At 42.4% G+C, this 21,048-nt stretch overlaps 1 protein-coding gene across 1 annotated transcript; it reads right to left on the bottom strand.

Moving 5' to 3' along the window:
- Window positions 1-9,763: 9,763 nt before the first annotated feature.
- LOC143525208 (potassium voltage-gated channel subfamily A member 3) lies at window positions 9,764-12,156 on the bottom strand. Its single transcript, XM_077018838.1, has one exon. The coding sequence runs from the start codon at window positions 11,944-11,946 to the stop codon at window positions 10,390-10,392; it is 1,557 nt and encodes a 518-aa protein (XP_076874953.1). The 5' UTR covers window positions 11,947-12,156; the 3' UTR covers window positions 9,764-10,389.
- Between the last annotated feature and the right edge of the window lie 8,892 nt (window positions 12,157-21,048).

Below are 21,048 nucleotides of genomic sequence, written 5' to 3' on the forward strand. Positions count from 1 at the left end.
GTTTATTTTACCTACACAGACCATTTATTAAAATTGGTCAATGGGACATAGAACATATTGAAATGATAAGTAAAATCAGAAGTGGATCATTGGTGTGATTTAGTTTTTTTACTGCATAAATGTATTTAATGTTCGTTTCAGTACTGTAGATAAATCTGTCATCAGCAGTCCAGATGTAAATAGCATGAATCAATTTAAATGCAAACATAACAACTCAAATTACTTCACACCCACACACACACACACACACACACACACACACACACACACACACACACACACACACACACAGTACAGTAGCTCAAGTGGGAGGGGGCGGTCTATGATGTGCCCTAAAGACAAGGCTCAAGAACCTTTATGGTCTCACCATAACTAAAACCTTTATAAACCAGGTTGCCTTTTAAAGAGATTCCTGGAATAATATAACATAAGGGAGGAGTTTATTATTAAACAAAGGGAGTGTTCACATTGCGTCCAACTAGGTAGCAACAGCTTGGTAGTCAACAGCTGAGCTGGTCCTGGAGTTCCTCAGACATGACTCTGGATGAACTGGAGCAGGCTCTCCAGCTCCCCTGGACAGCACAGGAGCCAGAAGTTCTGCTAAACTCTACTGCTTCATTGGTTGAATGGATAACTTCACTTTATGAATGATCACATTCTGTAAATTCATAGATAGTACTCCTCTAGGTAAGATGTATGACTGTATGAGCAAAGGGTTAAGTAGAGGTGTGTGTGAGTGTGTGAGTGTGTGTGTGTGTGTGTGTGTGTGTGTGTGTGTGTGTGTGTGTGTGTGGCTCTGAGAGCTGGGACTGATTTGCTCAGGAAACCTTAACGCCTCTCCGTAGCAACCAGCATTAGTGGGAGACTGCAGCAAAGCATGACTCAGACTAAACTCTAATCTACTGAACACACACACACACACACACACACACACACACACACACACACACACACACACACACATATGCATACATACACACACACATATACACACAGATACACACACACACTGCAGACAGGAAAAAAACGAACTCACAGGTGTAACTGTAAATGAGATCTTACGTTTATGTTCTTTCAAAAAAAATGATGCTTGAACGCAGTTCTATGAACAGGAACACTGTGTGATACATTTGGGAAATTTGCACATCCTCAACCTGTTCTGCCTAAGCTGTACCGTCCTCAGTGTTGCGGCTGAGAACCACCCTACCTACATCAGACAGGTGCTCCGTCCTCTGGTCTCTGTACGTCTGTGTGACATTGTGGAAGGATGAAGGGGTCGTGAGTGAGGGAGCCATTCTGTCTCTAATTACCAACACAGTGAAAGCGATGCTGAGTGGAGCCGTGTGAACAGGTGCTGACTAGCACTGGACTCAGGCGATTGGACCTTTAAACGGGTTAGCTAAAGATAATGGGTTGGAGAAATAGATGTGATTAATGATCAGTAATCTGGTGATAGTGAGCAGGATAACAGAAAGGGTGTGGAACTGGTGTGTGAGTCCTGGATGGGCTGTCACTCTCCCCATACCAAAATATTCACCCACCGATACACTCACACATACAGCATCCCAGACAGTAATAATACTAAAAGATTCTCAGCATTCTCCAGCAATCCCAGAGCTCAGTGTGAAAGTATCTTTTGCTCTCTCTTTCTTTCGCCCTCTCTCTCTCTCTCTCTCTCTCTCTCTGTATTTCTCTGGGCTAAGGCTATATGGTGTGGTATTCTCTATGTAATCTCTGAATGGACAACACATTAATTTTGAATGAGACTTCAGCCCCTTCTCACTCCTGGTGAGGGAAAACCCCATAAACGTCCCTATTAGCTGCACTGCTGCGAGTGAGGTGGGCGTATGGGTGTCTACGAAGCTGCTCTCAAATGAAGAGGTTCAGGTTCATCTCACTCTGCACTGCCTACTCTTCTGAACTCATGAACAAAGCGGATGAAAAGCAAGTACATATTTGTTTGTGTGTTTTCTGCTGTGAGCGTAATGTGGACTAGAAGTTCTTTGCACCGCAGCTGTGGGAATCATGAGTGAGGGACAGAGGTACAGAGTGACAGGACTTTGAGGACAACTCCCTGCTGTCCTGGTTTGTCTTTCCACACATCTGTCATGGTCAGACTGGGAGCGTTTCTCACTGCGAGTCTGGTTAGCCCCACTCCATGTTTTTCCTGAGCAGCTTGGCACGCGGCAGCAGACCTGTAGTCCGTGACCCGGGCGTCTTCCCACGCAACGAACACGTGTCCTCCCCCGCACTAGCGCACACTACACTCTCAGCAGCACAGATATCACGTGAAGAGTCTAGACTGCAAGACCTGAACAATAAAAATATCCTAAGTGTTTACAGCGGATTCTGACATTCACCTTAACACCAAGAGCCCAGCTTGCAGGTGTCTGAGCGGGCATCTGAGCGGGAATCTGAGCGGGCATCTGAGCGGGCATCTGCTCCCTGCCCCCTCGCCACCTGACAGGACGGCCACATCTTTGATGTATTCTGAGATGGGCTCCATTAGGCAGAGCTGTAAGGTGAATCCTTCTGAAGAGGCCAGTGGAAAACTCAGCATGGCACTGTGTGCAGTGGAGCAATTAATGAGTTATAACAGTGTCTGAGTCAGGGCTGCTGGTAAGAGGAAACCCCGCGAGAATGTTCACCATCCCTGAGCTTCAACCCAGCAGACCTCAACCCAGCAGATCTCATCTCAGCAGACTTCATCTCAGCAGTCACCTGGATGTCTCACCACACATGCTGTTAGCTGGCATAGACAAGATGGACATGGGCCACACACACACACACACACACACACACATACACACACACACACACACACCCATGCAAACACTCACACACGTACACACAAACACCCACGTGCGCGCACACACACACACACACACACACACACATGTACACACATACGTACACACACCATACTACTGCCCCACACACACTGCAGGTAGAGGGAGATGGTGGGGGTGTGGTTGTGTGACGGATGGAGGTGTGGGTGGTTGTGTGTGGTAGGAAGAGATTAAAAACACAACCCAGACAGAGTGTTTGTTGGGAGTAGGCTGATCTGTTTTTTTAACCTCTATGGCTGGATTGCACACTGCACGTGCTTCATAAACATTGAATATGGGCTGCTCACACTGACTGCTGATCGTAAAACCAGCAAATCCAGCAAAACCAGTCCTCTTTATGGTAAAGGAAACTGTCTATTCAATTCCGTTATGCTAAATCCCACCCAATCAGTCTTTCCCATCCAATCGGTCTATCCTATTCAATTGGTTTGAATAATGTGAATAATGACCAATCCCACAACAAACAAGTAAAAAGGACAGATCCACTAAATTATGGATTGCCTCTTTTGAACTATATAATTTGGCAATTAATGTAACGTAATGAAAAGATTGTAGTGTGAACAGAGGCTGGGTTGCTGGTCAGAGTTGCTGGGAGGGTAACACTTGACATTTGGAGTGAAAAGTCTTTTAAACAATAGCCCAACCCAGCCTACTGTAGCAGAACACACTGCTGAGAAATATCATGACTCCCCAAAACCTCATGAAAAGTCTCGACTCCGTTGTATTGTCGTGGTGGCACCTTCCCACTGTCTGCTGCCGTCTTCAGCGCTTTAAAGAGAGAGACACCATCTGTTCCCGTGGTGGGAGTTCACTCCTTGTTGCTCCTTTCTCCCAAACATTGAGGAACTGGGTGAGTGTCCATATGTACCACGTCTTGTTGCCATGGAATCAAATAAGTAAAGTTGGTCAGAGTCATTACAAAGTCCACATGTGTCACTTCCTTTCATCCACCAGTGTGCACTTGTGATGCGTGACGCACTACCCTTCGGTATCCGACGCCCAATCAGGGATGCTTGAACATATCTGTGTAGTTGTGGGTGGAGCAGCAGGGGGGGGGGGGGCGGAGCAGCAGTGGGCGGAGTTAGGCCACCTGCTTCTGCCTGCACAAGGCTGCAGATATCATGACAACTGAGGGGGCGCGTCCTCTGTGCACGTTCATGAGAAATACCCGCACGAGAGATGAAATTTCCAATGGCTAAGCAACATGGCTGTAGTTTTATTTGACCTCTGTTATAAAGATGTTTATTTGTCATTTTAAACATTTATTGTCTATTAATAATAGTGGGGAAAAAAAAGACTGACAGGACAGTACAAAATATATACTGAAATTACATATATGCAGTGATATATGAGTGATGTACATGTGCATGAGAGAGCTACAGTTTTGTGTGTGTGTGTGTGTGTGTGTGTGTGTGTGTGTGTGTGTGTGTGTGATTCTGCAGGTACACTTGTGGCTACCTTGGCTTTTTTATCTCTTTAAAAGAACAAGCAAGCTGCATTCCACTTTATAACTGGGTCACCACAGCTGAGTCTATCTTCTCTCAAAGGCTCTTCACAAAGACACAGCCAGGACTCTTTAGAAAAGTCACCTTAGTCCTCCGCATCACATTATGCATGAGGACAACTTTTTATTTTTCTGTCTTTATAGTTTATAGGTTTGGTGGTCGGTACTGACATGTATCACACACTGACACATGCCTCACAGACATTGTCTTGATTGGCTGTGATGGTCACTGTGAATCTTGCTGCTACCTGTCATGGTATGGCCTCACATGTTTTATGTATCACATATCGATTTTGTCTTCACAAAGACCTTAAAACCACCAGCACTCATAAGAAGCCTTTGGTAATGAGAAATAATCTGTCAAAATCATAAACAGTTAGTGGTCATATAAATGCCGAAGATTGTGTCATGGTAATGACGTAAAACATTTCATATAAAAGAAAATGTTAATCATATTTTAAAATGTACAAGTATTTCTTGTAAACTTTACCAAATCTTAGTATAAGTTTAGGCTCCAGATATAAGACACTTACAGCTCAAATTAATTTAGTGATCATTTAATTTAGTTTAATTAAATGAATGAATTTAGTCGTTTTTTCAGAGGTCTGGATTTTGCATCCAGAATCCCCTTTTTGTAATCTCTGCAACCGCTGTAATCATCCATTTGTTGAAGTCCTAAAGCAAAGATTTTTTAAGTTCTTGAGGTGCAGGTGCCTGTTACCTGGGAAATATCTGAGAAAAATGTGGTCAGTTCACTAGAGATGTGCACCACTAAAGAGATCTGCACCATCAGCAGTATGGCGACTCCCACACAGAGACAAGGTCACATTCATATCATCAGTACTGAGACTCAGACACACAGGGACGAGGTCACATTTATATCATCAGAACTAAGACTCAGACACACAGGGACCAGGTCACATTTATATCATCAGTACTGAGACTCAGACACACAGGGACGAGGTCACATTTATATCATCAGAACTAAGACTCAGACACACAGGGACCAGGTCACATTTATATCATCAGTACTGAGACTCAGACACACTCAGACACCCTCTTATGTCTCTTGGTTTTATGCTGCTACATCAAAGACAACATCACATCCTGACAGCATGACAACTGATGGAAGTAGCAGGTCCAGCCTTTTCCTCCACCCCCGTGCAGCTTGTAGTCGGACAGAGAGAGGAGGGTGTGACGGAGCCCTTCAGGGGCGTAGCACACATAGAGCCGCAGAGGCCTCGCGTGGACTCAGGCCCCATAGCTGGGACGGGGGAGACAGGGGGCAGGGCTGTGGGTGGAGTCAGGTGTGGAGGGCGGAGCCAGGCATAGAGGGCAGAGTCAGGCCTGGAGGGTGGAGTCTGGTTGAGGTGGAGCAGTGTGAGGGGGTGTGGTGGTAGCGAGGGGTAACAGCCCGTTTGGCCAGCTGGGCTTCATCTGGCTTGTTTGTCCTTCCCCAGCGGCTCCTCGTGACTATAAAAAAGTGAAATCAATAAGTTAACTTGACGAATGAACCTTAACAAAAATCTACTTCAGTAAACCTTTATTAATGGTTATAAAACCATGTGAGTAGTGCATTACTTAGTCATATAATTTCTTAAAAAGATATCATAATGGGATCTGATAGACAAGCATTTTGACTTGAGAATAAAGGGTTACACGTGCCCTTATAATAACCACTGAAGTGTTACACGTCCCCTTAAAATAACCACAGAAGGGTTACACGTCCCCTTATAATAACCACTGAAGGGTTACATGTCCCCTTATAATAACCACTGAAGGGTTACACGTTCCCTTATAATAACCACTGAAGGGTTACATGTCCCCTTATAATAACCACTCAAGTGTTACACGTCTCCTTATAATAACCACTAAAGGGTTACACACTCCCTTATAATAACCACTGAAGGGTTACACGTTCCCTTATAATAACCAATAAAGGGTTACACGTGCCCTTATAATAACCACTAAAGGGTTACACACTCCCTTATAATAACCACTGAAGGGTTACACGTTCCCTTATAATAACCAATAAAGGGTTACATGTCCCCTTATAATAACCACTGAAGTGTTACACGTTCCCTTATAATAACCACTAAAGGGTTACACGTCCCCTTATAATAACCACAGAAGGGTTACACGTCCCCTTATAATAACCACTGAAGGGTTACACGTCCCCTTATAATAACCACTGAAGTGTTACACATTCCCTTATAATAACCACTAAAGGGTTACACGTCCCCTTATAATAACCACAGAAGGGTTACATGTCCCCTTATAATAACCACAGAAGGGTTACACAACCCCTTATAATAACCACAGAAGGGTTACATGTCCCCTTATAATAACCACAGAAGGGTTACACGTCCCCTTATAATAACCACAGAAGGGTTACACGTCCCCTTATAATAACCACAGAAGGGTTACACGTCCCCTTATAATAACCACAGAAGGGTTACACATCCCCTTATAATAACCACTGAAGGGTTACATGTCCCCTTATAATAACCACAGAAGGGTTACACGTCCCCTTATAATAACCACAGAAGGGTTACACGTCCCCTTATAATAACCACTGAAGGGTTACATGTCCCCTTATAATAACCACTGAAGTGTTACACATTCCCTTATAATAACCACTAAAGGGTTACACGTCCCCTTATAATAACCACTGAAGGGTTACATGTCCCCTTATAATAACCACAGAAGGGTTACATGTCCCCTTATAATAACCACTGAAGGGTTACATGTCCCCTTAAAATAACCACTGAAGGGTTACATGTCCCCTTAAAATAACCACTGAAGGGTTACACGTCCCCTTATAATAACCACTGAAGGGTTACATGTCCCCTTATAATAACCACTGAAGGGTTACACGTCCCCTTATAATAACCACTGAAGTGTTACACGTCCCCTTATAATAACCACTGAAGGGTTACACGTCCCCTTATAATAACCACTCAAGTGTTACACGTCTCCTTATAATAACCACTGAAGGGTTACATGTCCCCTTATAATAACCACTGAAGGGTTACATGTCCCCTTAAAATAACCACTGAAGGGTTACATGTCCCCTTATAATAACCACTGAAGCAGCCCTCCACCTTCTTACAAGTCCTATTTATATCCAGACATTTAATATTCAATAATAAATAAACTGTGTTTCCAACAACAGCAAGTGAGGTCAAATGTAAAACCTATTTACTCAAAGTAATTTTCACTGGCCTGGAAAAACAGGGACTTTACAAGACCTGTTTCAAAAAGAGACCAATGGGTCATTCAGCGAGTAATGTGCAGTGGAGGGGGGGGGGGGGGGCTGTACCCCTGGGGCCGAGTGCTGTTTTAAGGAGCACTGGGGAACTGGCTGTGGAGGGGTCAACGCGCTACTGCAGTGCTTTCTGGGTAAGAGACCATAGAGGAAGCAGTCATGCAGAAATAGCATCTGATGTTCCCCAAGAAACACATTGTGGTCGGCCTAGATCCTCAACCACTACACGCCACTGAGCGGAGTGCTTTTGTAATGTGTAATGCCCTCCATCACTTTGTACAGGAGATGTAACACCTAATACTGTACAAGCTTATTCCAGAGTTTTTTTATGTAATCTCTGTCTGTTGCATTTGTAGTGTGAGGAGGTGAACATGTGTACAGATGACAGTGTGTGTGTAGGTGAGAGTGTGAGAGTGTGAGGGGAGTGTTTGTGAAGGTGCAGGTGTGAAAGTGAGAGTGTGTTTGGAGGGAAGAGTGTGTGAGCGTAACTAATAGTAACCTCCCCTCATGTCCACTCACAGCGTCCTCAACGTGAGTCACACCGGCATCAGTAAGGATTTTGCGTTCCTGGCTTAGCTAATGGATGGTGGATGATTGGTGATAATGATATTGTGAAGAGGGGTTTCCTCGCTACACGGACCCCCCTAATTACCACCTTAACAGACCAAAGTGTGAGTCATACGAGCATGCCAGTCCCAGCTAAAATCCCCATTAAACACTGAACCTGGAAACCAGTTTATGGTACCACAGCATAGACTTAAACACTCCTTACAGGGGACATGCCTTATTTCACCCACCTACGGGACAACGCCTTGAACCATAAACAACCTGAAATCACGGGTTCTGCAAGGTGCTATAACAAAAAACGCCACTGGGTGGCCCCAGTGAACAAGTCGTGACAGTTGCAGTTTCATGCCAATGTCAACTCAAGGTGATTAGGGGTGGAGCAGGCTGCAGATATCAAAGAAAATAAAGCTGTTACAGCAAAACACATTTTTATTTAACATGTTTGTTATTGGTCATTGCTTAAAATTTGTATTACTTTAATACTATTAAAAATCTATTTTTTATTATTTAATTTTAATTACAATATTGTGTTATATGAGTGAAGCACTCTATCTTAACTAAAGTTTTGCTGTTGTTGTTGTTTGGGGTGGGGGTTACGGTTCACCATGGGACTGTCACACACAAGTTCGTGACCTCACATGCTCACTTACAACACCTAGCCTGAAGTCTTTGATGTTATGTTTGATATCAGAAAGGTCCATAAATTACACAAAGATCAACCTAGTAAACAGTAACTAGATTAAAGGCTAAAACAAATTCCCTAATGCGACATCTGAATTGAAAAGGATAAACAAATAGTTTATTTCTATCAATTATGAGTTGAATTATATCCCTTATGCCGGTTACAGGCAACTTGCATTAGGTTGAGTAATATAAACACCACGCATGTAGATCCATTTTGAGCGGGAGTTGCAAGCTCTGTGTAAATAACATGAGACGGGACCCACCTGGCATATCTGAGATCCGCGTGGATAGAGCAGCCCCTTGTGAATGTTCAGTGCATCAACACGTGCTCTGGTCCACACCCATTCACAATTCTGCGATCTGTCCTCCATGTTGAAACGTGTGTTTGTTTATGGAACATCAGAAATATTGTTCCTTCACACGCCAGGAAACAGAGTAACGTTTATTGCCAGATTTCTCCCAGAATGTGGAGATGTGTTCTATTCCAGAGTCATTTGTTATTTGTGGTGTGTTGGCGTTGTTTTGATGAAACAGTCCAGGTCTATTGTACAGCCTCCCATCTGGAAGAACTCGTGCACTAGATCGGTTAACGTATCAAATCTTCGGCCAGACTTCAAAGCCATCTGGAGGGTTACTGTGGAAACTGAAATGGATGCCATGGCAACAATAGTTAGTTACCGAGGAAACTATCGTCGCTATGGAGACTGCATCACTCCAGGCGTGATGAGAAGCATCCAGTCGAACGCACGGTCTGTCTCCGATCGGCTCCCCTCCCTTTTGTCTCTCGCTTTTAGTGACATTTATGTTCAAATGGCTTTAAATTTGTATTTAATGTAAAATAATTTAGAGGCAGTCACATGACGTTCTAGAGATAGGACTATAACACGAATGAAGCTTTCACGCCAGCAGGACGCATATTTCATTGATTGAAATACTGACAAGAATTGGACAGCAACGCACAACACACACAATATGTCAGTTCAACTGGCTGACATCTTACCCGACGAGTTACACGATCAAACAATGGACGTCCATTATTTAACCAAATTTATGGTAATATAACATACTCCCATCCTCTTTCTCTGGTCTCGGAGATTACAGACCACCAAAGACAATAGCAAGTATAACAGTCAATACTCCTTAATACTAATAAGTGACTTGTGTTCAAAGATTATTTGCAATTTAATCATTATCGGTGATTATATGCTACATTTGCATATTTGAACCAACGTTCCCTAATGACAGGAAATAACACAGCATATAGGCCTACGGTCCTCACAGTAAAATGGCTTAACTTAGGTGAACACCAACAGTATAACACGTATGGGTCTTTAGCTTTAAAAAGCTTTCGTTTCCTCTCAAGCGCAAATGGAGGTCTAAACTCTGCGGCTCACATTCATGACATGTAGTGACCTATGGCGTTGCCCACATACTTGTACTGACACAGCACGATTATTAGCTTTTTTTTTTGAACACCTGTGTTTCTCAAGTAAGTGCATTGTCCGGCTATGCTACGATTAAACGTCCGTGAACATCTTTTTGATGTTTACGCAGTTCTGGTTGCTCTGAGCTGGGAAGTTCGGCTGCTTAAACGCGCTGTTTATACCCTCCTCGATCACCATGTACTCCGACTTGCTGAGTGAGGACGTGCTGCGCGTCTTCTTCAGCTCCTCCGTGGAGGACAGAGGCTGGCAGCTGCCGACGTGCAGGTACTGCGCCTGCTCCTCGCCTTCAGTCTCTCTGTGGTAAAAATAGTTGAAATTGGAGACTATAACGGGTACTGGCAGGGCGATGGTCAGCACCCCGGCGATCGCACAAAGGGAGCCGACGATTTTACCCCCGATGGTGACGGGATGCATGTCTCCGTATCCCACCGTCGTCATGGTTACCACAGCCCACCAGAACGCGTCGGGGATGCTGTTGAAGCCCGAGTCTGGGTCGTCCGCTTCGGCGAAATAGACCGCGCTCGAAAACAAAATGACCCCGATGAAGAGAAAGAATATGAGCAACCCGAGCTCCCTCATACTCGCCTTCAGAGTCTGACCCAAAATCTGGAGGCCCTTTGAGTGTCGAGACAGTTTGAAAATCCGAAAGACCCGCACTAGTCTTATCACGCGCAGAATGGCCAGGGACATCGCCTGCTGCCCGTTGCCTTGTCTCTCCGCCAGCTCGGTTCCGAGAGTTATAAAGTACGGTATGATTGCCACGATGTCAATAATGTTCATTATGTTTTTTGAGAACGTGGCTTTACTCGGGCACGCAAAGAACCGAATCAACAGTTCGAAGGAAAACCAAATGATACAAAGTGTCTCCACCACAAAGAATGGGTCGGAGAACGGGCTGGTGAAGTAAGAGACGGTTCCGTTTATAACGGGCGCTATAGTGGTGGAGTCCTTATCGTCCCGGAACTCCGGTAATGTTTCCAAACAGAAAATGACGATTGAAATTAAAATAACCAACACAGAGACAATGGCGATGCCTCTGGCCGGACCCGAACTCTCTGGATATTCGAACAACAGCCACACCTGTCTCTGAAATTCATTTGTGGGCAAAGGGCGCTCCTCTTCTTTAATGAATCCTTCATCCTCTCTGAATTTCTCCATCGCTTCCTCCCCGAGTTCATAGAAGCGGATCTCCTCTGAGAATATATCAATAGGGACGTTGACGGGTCTCCGAATACGCCCCCCTGACTGGTAGTAATACAGAATTGCATCGAAGCTGGGGCGGTTCCGGTCAAAAAAGTACTCGTTTCTCAATGGGTCAAAATAGCGCATTCTCTTCTTTGGGTCCCCGAGTAAAGTCTCTGGGAACTGCGAGAGGGTTTTGAGCTGTGTTTCAAAACGTAAGCCCGATATGTTGATGACAACTCTCTCGCAACACTCGTGGTCGGGCTCGTACCGGTCCAGGGGATGGTGACCCGGCAGCGCCGCCGACTCCTCCAGCATGTTCTCGCATGCAACAATTGTCATGGTGTCCTGCTCGGTCTCGGTGAAGCCGTGGTTGACAAGATTGTCGCCCCGATGTTTGGTGGAGGAAGGCGGAGGAGAGTGAAGGAGACCGAGGTGGTCGTCCATGCAGCTGCCGGGGTTGAGGGGCAGGGGAAGCCGCGCCGCCCCCGCGAGCTACAGTCAGCCACGGCTGCTGCTGTTGCCTCGCGCGCTCGCTCCCCTCTCTCGTGCCTTCACTTTCTCAATCTTGTTCTTCCCGCCCGTGGCGCGCGCTCTGTGGTTTATAAACTTGCTTATTCCCGCCCACGGGGCGCAGACGCGCGACACGTCCACGTTTCGCCCAATCGGAACCCGTACAGACATAAACAGACTCCAGACGCGCGTCACCGAAGCTCAGTTTAGACACCGTCGTTCAGACACGCCCATTTGTGAATAAAAAAAACTTCAAACAAGAAACGATGACCGATTTTATAAGTAACGTTGATATTGACATGATGCTCGAATTAATATTCAAGTCAAACGCTAAGAACATTATTTGCTCTGATTATAAATACGTGGTCAAAAAGCAAACAGCTCAAGACAAAACGTCAGTTGCGTTAAATATATATATATAGCCTATATATATATACAGTGATTGTAGATTTGTATGTTCGTGTAGGTGGTCTACGCCACAGAATCTCATACGAGTTAATTAGTTCATCAACAGAGACACAAATTCTTCGTACGGAGATTGGACTCTGAATTATGAGATGGATTCGGATGTTTAACTTCCATCTGAAATGTCTGTGTGTGTGTGTGTGTGTGTGTGTGTGTGTGTGTGTGTGTGTGTGTGTGTGTGTGTGTGTGTGAGAGAGAGAGAGAGAGAGAGAGAGAGAGAGAGCAAGAAGAAACAGAAAAAGAGGAACAAAACAAAATGCCGGAATGTGGTTATGCCTGCGTGAAGTGTAAAGTCTGACCCTGGCGCGTTTGGAGCGGGAGCTGTCCGTTGTCCTGAAAAACGGAGCCCTTACCCCTACCTGAGCTCTCGTGACAAAACAGATCAATGACAAGCTTTTAATAAACACAGGGAAAGTGTAGAGGTCTCCTTCAAGGTAGTGAAGCTGCCAACGCGTGCAGGTTTCTCAGGGGAGGTAAACAATACACTTTGTGACGAAACAAATACGTTTATGAATGAATGAATGAATGAATGAATGTATATATAGCGCCTTTCCAAATTCCCAAGGCGCTTTATAATTTAACACAGGTACAATTCACAGACAACCAATCACACACACACCGGTTAATATTGTATGTTTGGATTTCAAATGATACATTTCTTTTGAGAGTGAGAGACATGAGATGGTTTGATATGACGCTGATGTTTATTAGTAAAAACATGTGCTTAACTGTGTGAAGCTAATTCTCATCAACAGATTCAGAAGAAAAGTGTGAAGGCGTTCACAACATAAACCATTTAGTGGAGGGAGAGAATGGCCTGTGCTGAGTGGGAAGGACTTCTCTCCTGCCAGGAATCAGCCGTTCTTTGGTCTGAGTTATTCCTGATCACTCCTAAGTCATTCCCAGCTGCTTGTCCTAATTAAAAAACCATACAATCCTCTTCTGACTGCAAGGCTCCTGGAGAATGAATAACCTTATTATACTGCTGTAATATGATTGTTGAAGTCCTTGAAGCTATGGTGTGCAATACATTTTTCATGGACAGCTCAGTGATGGTCTAAAGCAGAGAATTTACCTTGATACACTTTTGCGATATCCAATCTTTTGAGAATAACAGAAAGGCCACTCTTCAGACATGACTTACTACCAACAGTGTCTGGGACCAGAGGACAATTTCAAACAAATTTCACATTTTCCCTTAGAAGATAACTGATAATAAATTTCTATTACAATAGGCCAAATTGTATATATTAACATTATCCTGCACATTAACTCATAAATAATTAAGTTCTGTAAAAATAATAATGCAGAAGCATTTTGCTCGATCCTGTAATCTGTGTGGAGTTTAAACATCATGAGGTAGATGTAACCTCAGTTAATAGAGAAGACAAGACCTTTGTAACTCATATTAATTAAGTCATACCAGATTAAAGTAACAGTGCTCTGTTTACTTCCAGTGCTGTTGCTGATTAAAAGGTCCAAATGCCCAGAGGAAATGTGTCCTGGGTGATTACACCTCCACACCAGGACACTGTGGCTTTGTGGTCCTTTCCCTCAGCTTTCCCTAAATATCAGCAACATAAGAATTGATGTGTTGTATTTGCATGAGGAAATAAACAAACTCTCTGGGTAAATTCATCACTCAGCACCAATAAGAGTGTTTGGGCAAATCTACATTCACAACATTTATCTACTATAAGTGTAACATGATTGAAATTGTAATTGCTCTGGTTAAGATCATTTGCCAAAATGTGATATAGTGATTCTTGTATCTTGTATGTTAAGGGGTTGTCCTAGCATGTCTGTCTCCATGCTTGTAAGATCCAGTAAGTGAACCCTGCCACCTTGGCCACATTCTTTAATCCTTCCATTATCATAGTAAACATTGAAATGAGGCAGGTGTCATTTGTTCTCCTTCAAGCAAGCTTTAATTCCACAACTTCAAGGACGAGTGCTCTGGTAGAGTGGAGTGATATCTTACCCGGGCAACGTTAAGAAGCAAGCAGACGCCTCTTTGACATGACTGGACTTTAATGTGAGGTTCCCTTGAGAGAGTCGGTTTATGACTCTCCTTTACTGTTCTGTTGCTCACACTGATGCACTTGCCAAGCAGTTTATTTGGGAGCACATCCAGGAAGATTGCAGGTATGCAAACTCACATAACTACACGCAGGTTATGCATTCTCAACACATGCTCCTGTGTCTCTGTGGAGGTAGCGAACCCCAGTCCTCCACACATGCTCCTGTGTCTCTGTGGAGGTAGCGAACCCCAGTCCTCCAGGGGGCAACACAGGATAAATCAGAGCATCTCTTGTATTACCCCAGTAACCAGTATAATCACAAAAACATCAGAATATGTGCTTTTGTTAACAGGAGAAAAGAAAAAAGATGAATAGAGTGAGGCAGAAAACAGATTGACACTGAATGTTTCATCCTGTTGTTGACAATTATTGCGCCACTTAGCTGTGAGAGAATGAGTCTACTATTTTGAATGTAGTGCATGTTTCTGGCCTATATGGAAGTCTCAGTATGGAAAGTGGAACTTGATGCCAAATGTATTTTCTCTTAAATATAAGACACACATGTCTTTGGTTATAACTACACATTGTATACACCATAACTAAAGTGTTTCATTATATATTATTTATCAAATAATTTGTGCCCTTATCAGATGTTTATAAAGTGTCCCTTTACATTGTCTTATATAATTGTGAAAAATGTAAAAATCACTGTTACGTGACATAGTCAGTGTGTCGACATGACATCATGCATGAGTCCAAATCAGAAGGCACTGTAACACGTCATCATGCATGTTACATTGAAACACGTCGTCATGCATGTGACACTGAAACACATGTCGTCATGCATGTGACACTGAAACACATGTCGTCATGCATGTGACACTGAAACACGTCGTCCTGCATGTGACACTGAAACACATGTCATGCATGTGACATTGAAACACATCATCATGCATGTGACACTGAAACACGTCGTCATGCATGTGACACTGAAGCACATGTCGTCATGCATGTGACACTGAAACACACGTCGTCATGCATGTGACACTGAAACACGTCGTCATGCATGTGACACTGAAACACATGTCGTCATGCATGTGACACCGAAACACACGTCGTCATGCATGTGACACTGAAACACATCATCATGCATGTGACACTGACACATGTCGTCATGCATGTGACACTGAAACACATGTCGTCATGCATGTGACACTGAGACACGTCATCATGCATGTGACACTGAAACACATGTCGTCATGCATGTGACACTGAAACACATCATCATGCATGTGACACTGAAACACGTCGTCATGCATGTGACACTGAAACACATGTCGTCATGCATGTGACACTGAAACACATGTCGTCATGCATGTGACACTGAAACACGTCGTCATGCATGTGACACTGAAACACATGTCGTCATGCATGTGACACTGAAACACATGTCGTCATGCATGTGACACTGAGACACGTCATCATGCATGTGACACTGAAACACATGTCGTCATGCATGTGACACTGAAACACGTCATCATGCATGTGACACTGAAACACAGCAGTTATGTTTCCAAAATGAGAGTTTGACTAATGCATTTCAAGAGGTGCTAAATGGGACATTAAGTCACCATTTAGGTTCAGCACACTCTTTACATCATCATGTTGAACATTTTGTTCCGGTGTAAAGTAACAAACACTTCTGTGGAACCGTCTCCTCTCCGCTGTTTTATTCTTTCTTTAATTCCTGACATTATAACTATCCATCCACACACACACACACACACACACACACACACACACACACACACACACACACACACACACACACACACACACACACACACACACACACACACACACATACACATACACATGCATACAAAAGAATAGAGAAAAGAGGAGCCTGCATGTGTAAACAGCTTTGTAAGCAGCTGCAGGTTGGAGTGGATGTCATTAATACTCTGGAGATGCTGCGTAATTGAATCCTGTTCTTTCTAGGAGTGCAGTTTGTCCTTGCAAAAGTTCTGGGGCTCCATGCCCTTGGGCGAACCCAGGTCCTAAACACACACACACACACACACACACACACACACACACACACACACACACACACACACACACACACACACACACACACATATATATATTCAGGAACAGACAGATTAAAGGACAGAAGTAGAGAGAGAATGTGTGATTTTGTTTTCTGTGAGGGAAGAAAGGATCTCTTTTGAAGGTATGCCACCACAAATTCTGATTAACTTGGAGGTGAATAATTGGAAATAATTATGAATAATTTGTAGGAAAGACTTTGATGCTGTTTATAATCAGCTGTTGTCCCCATTGATTTGATTTGCATGAGGAAAGCAACAGAGACGTCCCAGCCTGTCTCCTTTCAACAGAGAGGTCCCAGCCTGTCTTCTTTCAGTAGAGACATCCCAGCTTGTCTTCTTTCAGCAGAGAGGTCCCAGCTTATCTTCTTTCAGTAGAGAGGTCCCAGCCTGTCTTCTTTCAACAGAGAGGTCCCAGCCTGTCTTCTTTCAGTAGAGACATCCCAGCTTGTCTTCTTTCAGCAGAGAGGTCCCAGCTTATCTTCTTTCAACAGAGAGGTCCCAGCCTGTCTTCTTTCAACAGAGAGGTCCCAGCCTGTCTTCTTTCAGTAGAGACATCCCAGCTTGTCTTCTTTCAGCAGAGAGGTCCCAGCTTATCTTCTTTCAGTAGAGAGGTCCCAGCCTGTCTTCTTTCAGTAGAAACGTCCCAGCCTGTCTTCTTTCAGTAGAGACATCCCAGCTTGTCTTCTTTCAGCAGAAACGTCCCAGCCTGTCTTCTTTCAGTAGAGAGGTCCCAGCCTGTCTCTTTTCAGCAGAGACGTCCCAGCCTGTCTTCTTTCAGTAGAGAGGTCCCAGCCAGTCGTCTTTCAGCAGAGAGGTCCCAGCCTGTCTTCTTTCAAAGGTACAGGCACTCAGAGAGACACACAGCTCTTAATTAAAAGCCCTTTAGACCACACCACAATTATTGTTACACTGAGGTTGATAAGACTTGCAGATAATATAGCCCACTTCTACAGACTCTACACAGACACACACACACGCACGCACACACACACACACACACACACACACACACACACACACACACACACACACACACACACACACACACACACACACACACACACACACACACCATTTATATGAACCATTTTCTGACAACTCATGCAGCACGACAGAATTGCCCATCCATACAATTTTATTCAACAGCGGACATATTATTTATTTATTTTTCATGTAGTTTGAACAGTGCAAACGTGAGTAGTATCAAAGAAAAACCATGTACAGATTTATTAAAACCATCTCCGTATTCAGGACATGCAGTTATAAAACTGCCTATCATGGCCAACTGGGAGATGAGCACTGGGACAGGGAGCTACTATGGGCTTTAAAAGCACTTTCAATTGGTCGCTCTAAATATGGAAGAGTCCAAGGTCCCTTATTAACCCACTAAATGGGGCTAGTTCATAACCAGCACTGCGGTGTCTACAATGAGTTCATGTCTGACAAAATAAGAGGGATTTTGCTCGGACAGCCACAAGGTATTTCCTGTGGATTAATGTCTATAGCAACATTTAAAGCTGTTCTGACTACTATAGGATTACACCACGGAGAGCCTTCATGTCGCAATACATGACAGTATCTGCCCCATATCTGAATATTAGATCTTTCCAAACAGATCTAATCAAAGTGAGGTAGATAATTGCCTGTTTGTGTGTTTTGTTGGAAGGCACACTAGAGACATGAACAGCCTCATTTAATTAAACACCTGACAACAGCTGTAACAGCTGCATGTATGTAAAACAGCTGTAATGTATGTAAAACAGATGCATGTATGTAAAACAGATGTAACAGCTGTGTGTCACGCCTGGTCCCGACCCTGCCTGTTCAGCATGCCTACGTCTGTCTTTTCCCCGTGTTTCTTGACCACGCCCGTAGGCGTTACCTCCCCAACTTTTTCATGTTTATTGTTAGTTAAGTTTCATGTTCATGTTCTTAGTTAAGTATGTTTATATATAGCTGTAGTTGAGAGTTTACACTCGGGGTTCATTTAAATACAGAGTTTTCTGAGCCATTGGTTATTTCAACATTTATGCTATATGTGTTTGGGAATGCTGTGATATATCATATGTTTGGTATTTCGAGTGTGGATACATGTGTGTTGTGTTTGGTCGTTGACTACATTTACCATAAGTGTTTGTGGTTTCATGTATTACGCCTTAAATGGTTTCATAATCTGTATGGTCCTTTGTCTAGTGTAGTAGCTTGATGTAAGGGTTCTATTAAATGTTGTCTTCTAGTTAGGTAATATTTGTTAGCTAGTTGGGTTATAGTATTTATTCAGTTTGCATGGTCTTGGTTGTTTAAGGTTACATGGTATTGTCTAGTTGTGTGTCCAAGTTCGATGTATGCCTCGTCGTTCATGTGTTGTTCATCTGTCTTACGTTAAGATTAATGTTGATTCATGTAAACCCAAATAAAATATGCTCATAAAGCTCCCATAAAGTATCTTCCTCTACAATCTTCCTCTCAGTCAATGTGTCCGCCTCCTAAATATGACGCAAAAGTCGCTTTACACTGCATGTATGTAAAACAGCTGTAATGTATGTAAAACAGCTGTAATAGTTACATGTATAACAGCTGCATGTATGTTCTGATGTGCTCTTCAGTTTACAGTAGTATACAACCACCACAATGCCAAGTAGGCTACCTATAATAATTTTTGATTCTTAAGATCTAGTCTGAACATATCTAAAAGACAACTGTGTGTATCCATCATGTCATGATATGAAATGTGAAATTCCAATTATTTCTGTCTTTGTATTTGTGTCAGTGTTTTAAATGAATATATGCATTCATATTTACCAACTTTTCTAATGTAACCTGGGAAGTGCTCTGGTTAATGGGGACCATGACAACATGACTACATATCTACATGACTATATGACTACATGAATACATGACTATATGACTACATGATTACATGAATACATGACTATATGACTACATGATTACTTGAATACATGACTATATGACTACATGAATACATGACTATATGACTACATGATTACATGAATACATGACTATATGACTACATGATTACTTGAATACATGACTATATGACTACATGAATACACGATTACATGACTACATGACTATATGACTACATGATTACTTGACTACGTGACTATATGACTACATGAATACATGACTATATGACTACATGATTACTTGACTACATGACTATATGACTACATGACTACATGAATACATGACTGTATGACAACATGATTACTTGACTACATGACTATATGACTACATGAATACATAACTATATGACTACATGATTACTTGACTACATGACTATATGACAACATGAATACATGACTATATGACTACATGAATATATGACTATATGACTACATGTATACATGACTATATGACTACATGATTACATGACTACATGACTATATGAATACATGACTGTATGACAACATGATTACTTGACTACATGACTATATGACTACATGAATACATAACTATATGACTACATGATTACTTGACTACATGACTATATGACAACATGAATACATGACTATATGACTACATGAATATATGACTACATGACTATATGACTACATGATTACTTGACTACATGACTATATGACTACATGAATACATAACTATATGACTACATGATTACTTGACTACATGACTATATGACAACATGAATACATGACTATATGACTACATGAATATATGACTATATGACTACATGAATACATAACTATATGACTACATGATTACTTGACTACATGACTATATGACTACATGAATACATAACTATCTGACTACATGATTACTTGACTACATGACTATATGAATACATGACTACATGAATACATGACTATATGACTACATGAATATATGACTACATGACTATATGACTACATGTATACATGACTATATGACTACATGATTACATGACTACATGACTATATGACTACATGAATACATTACTATATGACTACATGAATACATGACTATATGACTACATGATTACTTGACTACATGACTATATGACTACATGAATACATGATTACATGACTACATGACTACATGACTATATGACTACATGAATACATGACTATATGACTACATGATTACTTGACTACGTGACTATATGACTACATGAATACATGACTATATGACTACATGATTACTTGACTACATGACTATATGACTACATGACTACATGAATACATGACTATATGACTACATGAATATATGACTATATGACTACATGTATACATGACTATATGACTATATGATTACATAATTGCATGACTATATGACTACATGATTACATGACTATATTACTACTTGACTACATGACTATATGATTACATGATTACATGACTATATTACTACTTGACTACATGACTATATGATTACATGATTACATGACTATATTACTACTTGACTACATGACTATATGA

The sequence above is a fragment of the Brachyhypopomus gauderio genome, chromosome 10 (genome assembly GCF_052324685.1).
Source record: "Brachyhypopomus gauderio isolate BG-103 chromosome 10, BGAUD_0.2, whole genome shotgun sequence".
In the NCBI taxonomy this organism is placed as follows: Eukaryota; Metazoa; Chordata; class Actinopteri; order Gymnotiformes; family Hypopomidae; genus Brachyhypopomus; species Brachyhypopomus gauderio.